The sequence below is a fragment of the Sardina pilchardus genome, chromosome 22, assembly GCF_963854185.1.
Source record: "Sardina pilchardus chromosome 22, fSarPil1.1, whole genome shotgun sequence".
In the NCBI taxonomy this organism is placed as follows: Eukaryota; Metazoa; Chordata; class Actinopteri; order Clupeiformes; family Clupeidae; genus Sardina; species Sardina pilchardus.
Window position 1 is genome coordinate 6,904,958 of NC_085015.1, and position 9,749 is coordinate 6,914,706.

Sequence of the window (9,749 nt, forward strand, 5' to 3'; positions counted from 1 at the left end):
ATAATATGCCAGTACGAGGGCTTTCAAGTTGGTGCATAACCGAAATGTTTATGAATGTCTGAGAGAGACCCAGCTAAAGCCCAAATGTGAACCCAGTGGAAGACTTCTGAAGAAGAATGGCAGAATCTATATCTATGCTTATTGTGCCGTACCCAAGAATACTCGAGACCATGTTCCCTGCCAAAGCCGCTACAATTAAAAACTGTGAGAAGAATCTGTATGCACAGTATGTACAGTAGGGTCTTTTAGTTTTTTCAAATGATCAGAAATTTTGAAATTGAATGACAAGGTAAAAAAAAAAAAAAAAAGTAAACTATTTCATCTTAAAGTTGCAAACCGTGGAAAAAAAACAAAGGGGTCTAACTGACTTCTTCAGAGCTCTGTAACTGTCCGAGCCACCCTACGGAGCGACATTTCTTGTGAGTGTTCCTTTTAGGTCTTTCTTGTCCTCCTGACCTCTGTCCTGAGCTGTGATAACAGGTGTAGCCAAGATGGCCGCTCATTCTTCAGAGTGCCTAAGACAAGCACGCCTTCCTCAGCTTAAAAACAGCGCTAAGGTCAAAGGTGACTGCTGTTCTAACAAAGAGTCATTCGTAGATGCCTAATGACAGACTGTAGCTCAGCTGGTCATACAGTAATAGTACATACAGCACAAAGCAGACTGCTAAAGAAGAGTGGGAATTGTGTGTATACGCAGCCCGTTAATTCCATGTTAGGAAGGGACATTTTGAGTCTTTATTGTGCCTTTTTCCTGTGTAGTCTTTGGTATGTGGTATTCGCATAAATATGTGTTATAATGATATGTAATATTTTTAAGTTTAAGGAGTTGTTTGTTGTGCATGAATGAGGCATGAATGAGTTGATTGATGTATGGGTTTGAAGTATTGTTTACTTTGTTATATTTATTTCATATGTTGTTTTTTGATGTAAGGTACAAGATTTGGTGTAAAGTATTCCATGTTTGGTGTTTGAGTGAAGTATCTGATTTTTTCATTTTTTTTTTATGTATGCTCTTTATACATAACGCTTGGATTTATGTCTTTTGATTGGTGTTTAGTGGAAAGTACTCACTGTTTGGTATTTGAGGTGAGGTATTTGATATGTAGCATTTGCGGAGTGCTTGACTTATGGTCTTTTGACGCCGGGTATTTGATGTGTGGCGGGCGGCTGGGTCGGGCTGGCGTGAGATATTTGATGTGTGGTGGTTGGCATGAGCTGCGCGGGGCTCATCTTACGCTCCTCTCCTCTTCCTTGGGCAGTAAAAAATACCAGCTCAGTTTTCCTTAGACAGGCCTGCGGCGGGTTGAATGACAGCCGAGCATGCTCGCCAGCCTTCCTCCTCATCCCTCTCCTCTTCCTCCTCCTTCTCCTCTTCCCCTCCCTCATCCTCCTCTCCATGACTCCACTTCTTCCTGTTCTTTTTCGACTTGGCACAGCAGAACTCCCCCCCTCTCTCTCCACTCTGTCCTATTCTCTCTCTCTCTCTTTCTCTCTCCACTTTATCCTATTCTCTCTCTCTCTCTCTCTCCACTTTATCCTATTCTCTCTCTCTCTCCACGCTATCCTATTTTCTCTCTCTCTCTCTCTCTCTCTCTGTCTCCACTCAATCCTAGTCTCTCCATCTCTCTCTCTATCCTATTCTCAATTCAATTATTTTTTTTCGATTCAAGAAAACGCTTCAGGAACATTATTGCCAAAGCTCAATTACATGTACACGTAAGAGGTTAAAGAAAAATAAATAAATGTTTAATAGAATTGTGGAATTATAAGAGGCATAAAAGTAGACATATTTAACCCTTATGTTGTCCTTGGGGTCAATTTGACCCCAAGCAGTGTTTAACATCATAAAATATATCGTTCACTTTTTTTGTTTTGCTTCAAGTTTCATGACTTTTCCTTATTTGAAGGGTACAACAGAGTAAACATGAAATTTGCACAAAAATATGTTTCCAATGTCCTGTAAAAAAAATAGTTACGTTGGTGGTATTGGGGTCAATTTGACCCCATTTTTATGAAACATGATGAAAATGAATATTTGACAAATTATGGATATTATTATTGTAATAGTATGAGAACATGTAGCTATTATCATTATTTCATATACAAGTACATATTACATATAAGTTATTTTGGCAGGTCTGAAAAAGTCCAAAAAGTCAGCCTTTGGGCTGTTGACACTGGATTGGCCATATTGCCAGTCAGGGTTCCAGGGTTCATAAAGAGGTGTGGGGGGGTGGGATTGTTTTGTAGGGCTTTTGATAGTGGTTATTACACTCTTGTTAAGTACCTACCACAAAAAAAAATTGGGTAAAAAAAATAATTTTAATCATTTTTGAGAGTTTTTTGTAGCTGGGGTCAAATTGACCCCAAGGACAACGAACGTCGTAAGATTTTAGGACAACATGAGGGTTAAATAGGTAAAACAACAATTCCCATACACAAAGTAAAACAGCAATTCTAATAAGAAAACTAGAATAGCAGTCCTCCGCCAAGTGACCACATAACTGCCTCCTGCATCCAGACGGTGATACGGATCACTCACAAAATGTAATCGTTTCTTCCTTGGGTCATTGAAATCCATCCTTAACATTTTGAGTTACCTTGTGAACAAACAAACAAACAAACAGACAGACAGACAGACAGACAGACAGACAGACAAACAAACCAAGGTATGGTAAAGACAAATATGCAACATTGTTGGTGCAGGTTGTGGCCTCACTGGCTGTCCTTCAGGCTGTGGCAGGCTGCTACACATTTTGCAGCCAGAATGGCCACATCCTCATTCTTTCTGAGGATGTAAGGCAATTTTGTCTCATCTGTCCAAGTTTGAAACTCAGGGAGGGTTGAATTTAATTTATTGAATGATAATGGCCGGGTTTCCCAGATTCGTTAAGAAGCTCTTAAGTGCTAAGAACTTCTTAGGAGCATTCTTAGAACGTTCTTAGAGCGCTCCTACGAAGTTCTTAGCAGTTGTCTCTCTCTTCCCCCCACTCTATCCTATTCTCTCTCTCTCTCTCTCTCTTTCTCTCCCCACTGTATCCTATTCTCTCTCTCTTCACCCCCACTCTATCCTAGTCTAGCTGTCTCCAGTCTGTCGTAGTCTGAGCGCTCTCTCGTTCTCACTCTACTTGCTTGGCTTCTGGTCGTGCAGTCATTTGCTCAGCTTCTTCTCTCACACTCTGTCTGATGTCCTATCGCTATGTCATGGGAATATTCTACCCACGCACACACAACCCCCCCCACACACACACACACACACACACACACACACACACACACACACACACACACACACACACACACACACACACACACACACACACACACATTTCTCCTTCTTCTACAATATACTTGTCTTCCACCCTTTGGTTAGAGTTAGAGTTAGGATTATCTTCTCTTTCTGGTTTTGCCTTTCACACGCACACACACACACACACACACACACCCCTGATTCAGTTCCTTCATCTCCATGGCTTGGATTCCCAGTGGATTATTGTTTAGTGTCCTGATACTGGAAATACTTTTAATGATTGATGCCAATAAAATATGATACTGCTGCAACTATGACCAGTCATTTTAAAGTCCTCTCTCCACTGCCCAGACGTGACCCTGAGGCGATGGTCCCTCTCTCTCTTTCTATCTCTCTCTGTTTTCTGTTCTTACTCATCATGTAGCTATACCCTGCTAACACTTGTAGGAAATTAACCTTCTGCCACCTCTCTCCATTTCTCTCTGTGTCTCTGATTCTCTCTCTCTCTCTCTCTCTCTCTGTAGCCCCCCTTTCTACTTCAGTGGTAGCCAGTTGAGCCATCACTCACACAGGCAACCCCCACCACCCTTGTACCCTTGTGGCTTGTGCCGTCTCTCTCCCTCCCTCACCTTCTCTCTCTCTCTCTCTCTCTCTCTCTCTCCCTCTCCCTCTCCCTCTCTCACCTTCTCCTCTCTCCTTATTCCACTGACCATGCATGTTCCAAAAACAGACATCATTATCATTTCGCTGCATCCCCTTGCAGACTCTTCCCGCCCCCCTGGCCCAGGCCGGCAGAGACCCCTCTCCCTCGTTACCTCACCGGTTCCTCCACTCCAGGCCTTAGAACCCTCGGCCTTGGCCCTGCCCACCAGCAGGGCATGCCACTCAGCGGGTCCTGTGGGCGTGTCCGGAGGGCGGCTGGACCAATGGGGGCACGGCGGCGGCGGTATAAAACGGTGCGCATGTGTGAGTTCATTCGCTCTTTCTGTCAGTCCGGCACTCCTGAAGGGAGGGGGTGAAATAACAAAGACCTGGGGGACAGACTCTTACAATTGACTTTTTGAGTGCGGAGAGCAACGGGAACAGAAACTGTACCAGAACGGATAGACAGGCCTCGCCTTAGCCTTCTTCTAACCTAAGTTCCTTCCTTTCCGTAACGGGATGGAGGACGCATTCACTAAGACCCCGGCAGAGGTCTTGGCCTTCTTCGGGGTCAATGAGACCACTGGACTCAGCCCAGACCAGTTCAAGAGGCAACTGGACAAGTTCGGCTACAATGGTGAGAATGCCGAGATTTGAAGCACGGGACAGTGAGGGGTGTCTGTGTTTTGGGGGTGGGGGTGGTGGGTGTGTGTGTGTGTGGGGGGGGGGGGTTGCATTTTATTCTGTAAAAAGACTAGTGGTTATTTGGCCTCTTTGACTTGTTTGAGTTGGTACAATATGGTGCAGTCTCTGGCAGGGGCAGTTAAACGCTTAAAAGGTCTTGCATAGCAAAGAGTGTGAAGCAATGGACTGAGCATTTGAACAGTGATGCATACTAGAGAGGTCAGTTGAGAGGCCAGTTTGAGAGAGAGAGAGCGAGAGAGAGAGAGGGGTTTCCACATTGGCGCCGCGACCATGTAGCACTTGAAAACCGGGGCGACAAAACAAGAGGAGACAGCTGAAGGGAGCCCCCCCAAAAAGAAAACCCCTGTCGCAGACTTCCCACTGCCCAGCCCAGAGAGAGAGACAGGGAGGCTGGCGGGAGGGAGGGAACGCAACAGGCTTGGTGGCTCCGGCGGTGGAGAAGCAAAGCAAAGCAAAGCGTAGTGGAGTGTGTGTGTGTGTGTGTGTGTGTGCTTCTAAAATAGCTCTGAGGGGAGTGAGGGAGCGGGACAGGTGACCATGGAGAGAGCTGGGCCCAACCCTGGTGATTTGAGAAGACTTGAGTATACGAGAGATATTTTAGGCCTACGGAGCTCCTGCTGCTGCTGCTGCTGGTGGTGGTGGTGGGGATGGTGGTGTAGGAACAGGAGGGGGTCTGGGGGAGGGGGAGGGGGGTCTTGGAGGAGTTGAATGATCAGAGGGATGATAGATAGCAGTCTGACAGGCTGGGTTGGGGGGGGGAGGTGTCAATCAGTGAGGGAGAACACGTGTCACAATGGTTGCGTTGGTGATTAGAATGATGTCTGCTTGGAGGTGTGGATTTTCCCTGATAACAGCTAGATTTGGCTGAGCTCGTCAGCGTGGTGCCACTCATTCATGTGGATCGCTGGGTGTTTGGCGGACAGTGCAGGGGACGTGCTTCTGCTCTGTGGCGCAAGCCGCTCTGTGTCTATACAAAGCTGGTACAAAGGTTAAGATTTCCAAAACTTTCAGGAGCATTTTTGACGGCAGTAAATACTCCCTGTCCCACCGCACATTTGTCATAATGGGCGGATGTGGTCATTTCGCCGAACATTCTTGCTCCTCTTTCCGTGAATCCTTGTGGTGTGTGACCTACAAGTGTCTGACTACTTGGTTTGTGCTGCAATAAAGCGATTTGACACAATTCACACAAGTGCATTACAACATCTTAAAACCCTTTTTATCACATGAGGTATCTCCAAATAGCTAGTGTCAGATAGAGAGCATGGCACAACTGAACATCCTCCAGCCCCAGATCAGTCAGACACGCTTCCTCTATTACAGTAGGCCACAGAGATCCATTTGTTTGTTTGTTTGTTTGTTTGTTTGTTTATAGTGTCACCATATTAATTGTCTGCTTTCTCTTCCCCTCTCTGTGCCGCTGTGTGTTCCTGTGTCCAGAGCTTCCCGCTGAGGAGGGTAAGTTCTCTCAGTCTTCTGGCCCTCACACTCTCCTGTCCACCCACACCACACTCTCCGTCAACAGACACATTGGCCACTAGACATGGAGCTCATTAAATGCTACATTGCCTAGCAAATACTGAGATACTAATTACAGGATATAAAGGTGTGATGGAGTGATGGGCTCATTACTGTTGTTTTCTTTCCGATCTTTCCCTCCTTTTTCTCTTCTCTCTTTTCTCTCTCTCTCTCTCTTCTGTCTGTCTCTCTTCTCTCCTGCACAGGTAAGACCGTCTGGGAGCTGATCATCGAGCAGTTTGAGGATCTGTTGGTCAGAATCCTGCTGCTGGCTGCCTGCATTTCCTTTGTGAGTATCTCAATGTGATGAGTTAGTTAGTTAATAGTTGATTAACAAGACACCAAACCCCACTGGAGGCCTCTGTCACTAATATCTCAGTTGTGAACTGTGTGTTAGTTGATAGTTAATTAGACACCAAAACCAACTGGATGCCTCAATGGCTAATCAGTGCAACGTGACTCAGAGTACGTCAAGTAAATCTCAAATTCGCTATAGCTTAGCCATTAAGAGGTTTCATCCACTTTTGTGAAGCGAGTCATTTATCGATTTTTGTGGGGTTAATGTTGATGTAGCTCTCTCATTAAAGCAAGGCTTCATGACCTGATGCTGTCAGTTAAGCATTCAACCAATAAAACTCCTAGTGGACGGCTCAATAGTCCGGCCTTGTCTTTTTAAAAAGCGCCCCATAAAGTCGACAGGGCATTGAATTACACCGGAGTGGCAAAGACTGCCCTACAGGCAGCTGCACTTGCCATTCCAAGATGGCGGAGGGGCCCACATTCCTTGCCAACACGACACCTGAAATAGGCCCATCATGGCCGGGGGGTCTCTGATATCTCTCTCTGTGGCTGCATGTGTGTGTGTGCGTGTGTGTGTGCGTGTGCGTGTGCGTGTGCGTGTGCGTGTGCGTGTGCGTGTGCGTGTGTGTGTGTATGTGTATTTGTGCGTGAGTGTGTGTGTGTGTGTGTGTGTGTGTGTGAGAGAGAGAGGAAGGCAGAGAAGAAGGCATCTCACTACTGTGTTTGATGACAAGTAGCCTTTTCTGTCCCATCAAAGACCCCCTTGTAGACCCCCTTGTATACATTTTTAGCACCTTTGGGTGAGAGTGTGTGTGTGTGTGTGTGGGGGGGGGGGTCATGCGTGTTGGTTAGGGATGGGGAGGGGCGTAGTTTGGGGGTTAAGGGTAGACACGGGAGGGTATTAATTCCTCATCTCACCTCACTCTCACACACACACTCACTCACTCACACACACACACACACACTAGTCCCCCCCACCGTCCACGCCTTGGCAGCTGTTGGAATGGCCTTAGAAGGAGAATACTGAGACGAGCGAGAGACAAGGGAGAGAGGGGCAGGAGGGGAGTGGGGGTTATTTTAAGAAAGCCCCAAGCCAGGGGCAGAAACTGTATCCCCTCTATAAAGGTCAGCCTTGAAGGAGGGAGATGCAACGGATTCAGAGAAGGAGGGAGAGAGGGATAGAGGGGGGGATAGAGAGAGAGATAGAGCGATGTAGGAAGGTGTAAGAAAGGGAGGGGGTTGTAAGAGCATGTGAAGAGCTTTCCCCGTCACGTAATATTGTTGTGAAATAAAATGAAATATTACGCCATCACGCCTGGTCAAGTCACAAACATGTTGCCCAAGGTGAGGTGGTTAGCAAAACAACACACACGTGGAACTATAGCCATTTGTAATATACTGTAGCGGTGACTTCATACTAGCAATAAAGCCCCCACCTAGCTCATGTTAACCTGCCTTTTATTTTAAGGATTTTATATGATTGATACAATGATAACATTTCTAGTTAGGCAGGTTTAGTGCCAGCCCGGTTTACAGATTTTACTGGCAACATATTTTATGGGTAATTTAGTGAGTGAGTAATGAACAGCACCTGTCCACTTTGAACATCACCTGACCACTATTAATTCATTCAGGCATTCACTCAGTCACCCACTCACTCACTCACTCACTCACTCATGTTATTTCTGCCCTCTCTCTCTCTCTCTCTCTCTCTCTCTCTCTCTCTCTCTCTCTCTCTCTCTCTCTCTCTCTCTCTCTCTCTCTCTTTCTGTGTGTGTGCTGCAGGTTCTGGCTTGGTTTGAGGAAGGTGAGGAGACCGTCACTGCCTTTGTTGAGCCCCTCGTCATCTTGCTCATTCTCATCGCTAATGCTGTCGTTGGTGTGTGGCAGGTCAGTGACACACACACACACACACACACACACACACACACACACACACACACACACACACACACACACACACACCATCACCATAAGTCCTGGGTCATAGAACAGGAAGTGAAGCCTGTTACTGTAATAATAATCATAATAATAATTTACAGAGCACTTAAAAACAAAACAATTAAACAATTATACATCCTCCCAAATAGACCCATATATACTGTATATCATATCAGAGTAAAGCACAGTGACATTTGACACGTAAAAAGCACTGCACACTCCATTTTTGTTTATTGAACGATAACGTTTCGTCCTTGGGCATTCAGACCAGACCAGATGAGATGAAGACCCTAGGCCGAAACGTGAACTTGAATAATGAATTATTACATTAATAATACATTAACATTAGCACAGTCCATGGACCACAGATGTAAAATGGCCTTATTTATAGCCTTAAAATAAAATAAAAATGAATATTAACTTTAGTGTACTATGGCTACGAATGAATCCTGTATTTTTGCCCCGTTTGACCTTCTGTATCTCTCCCTCTGTGCTGTGTGTGTGTGTGTGTGTGTGTGTGTGTGTGTGTGTGTGTGTGTGTGTGTTTCTACAGGAGCGTAATGCTGAGAGCGCCATTGAGGCTCTTAAGGAGTATGAGCCCGAGATGGGCAAAGTCTACCGTTCAGACAGAAAGAGCGTCATGATGATCAAGGCCAGGGAGATCGTGCCCGGTGACATCGTTGAGGTGTCCGGTAAGGAGACACACTTGCTCACACACTTGATCACTCACTCACTCACTCACTCACTCACTCACTCACAGGGTGTCAGGGACCTTTCATTGACAGAAACATGGCCAAAGAACACACTCAAAATAACTCAAAATACAAACCAGTTTAAAAGATTTCTTTTTGGGTTATTTTGTTTTAAATCATGCAAATACTACATAACTTTTTTTTTTTTTTTTTAAATCACACTATTCATGCCATTTTTATATTATTTGTTGTAAAAAAAACCTCAGTTAAGGTTCAATTCATGGTTATAACGTTTTAGAGAATACCACACTCTTAGAAAGCTGAGTCCTGGGGTATGTTTGGGTTTAAGTAGCTCATTTAAGTGGGCATCAATTAGATTATCGCACACAGCGTTTGGGGAGTCAGATGTCCTCCATGATGCCGAGTGAGGCAACATGTGTCCATGTAGGGCAGTCACCAGCGGGATGCCAGAAACAGACAGAGAGAGAGAGAGAGAGAGAGAGAGGGGGTCTGAGAAAACATGCTGAGCAAAGGAAAACTGGATACTGCTGCGCTCTCTCTCTCTCTCTCTCTCTCTCTCTCTCTCTCTCGCTCTCTTTTCCCTTCACCCCCTTGACTCTACACCTGTTGTCCCCTGCACGGCGTGTGTTTTTCTCGCTGTTGACTCTGTAGCAGGATGCTAGCGGGGATTAACCAGGAAG

At 45.5% G+C, this 9,749-nt stretch overlaps 1 protein-coding gene across 1 annotated transcript in view; it reads left to right on the forward strand.

The window, feature by feature from the left end:
• The first annotated feature begins 4,222 nt into the window (after window positions 1-4,222).
• Window positions 4,223-9,749, forward strand: part of atp2a1l (ATPase sarcoplasmic/endoplasmic reticulum Ca2+ transporting 1, like) — a 17,778-nt gene continuing 12,251 nt past the window's right edge. Inside the window, exons 1-5 of the mRNA XM_062527146.1 lie at window positions 4,223-4,529; window positions 6,038-6,055; window positions 6,322-6,404; window positions 8,201-8,305; window positions 8,910-9,048. Of these exons, the coding sequence (XP_062383130.1) occupies window positions 4,412-4,529; window positions 6,038-6,055; window positions 6,322-6,404; window positions 8,201-8,305; window positions 8,910-9,048 (463 nt within the window). The 5' untranslated portion in view covers window positions 4,223-4,411. The remainder of the gene's footprint in view (window positions 4,530-6,037; window positions 6,056-6,321; window positions 6,405-8,200; window positions 8,306-8,909; window positions 9,049-9,749) is intronic.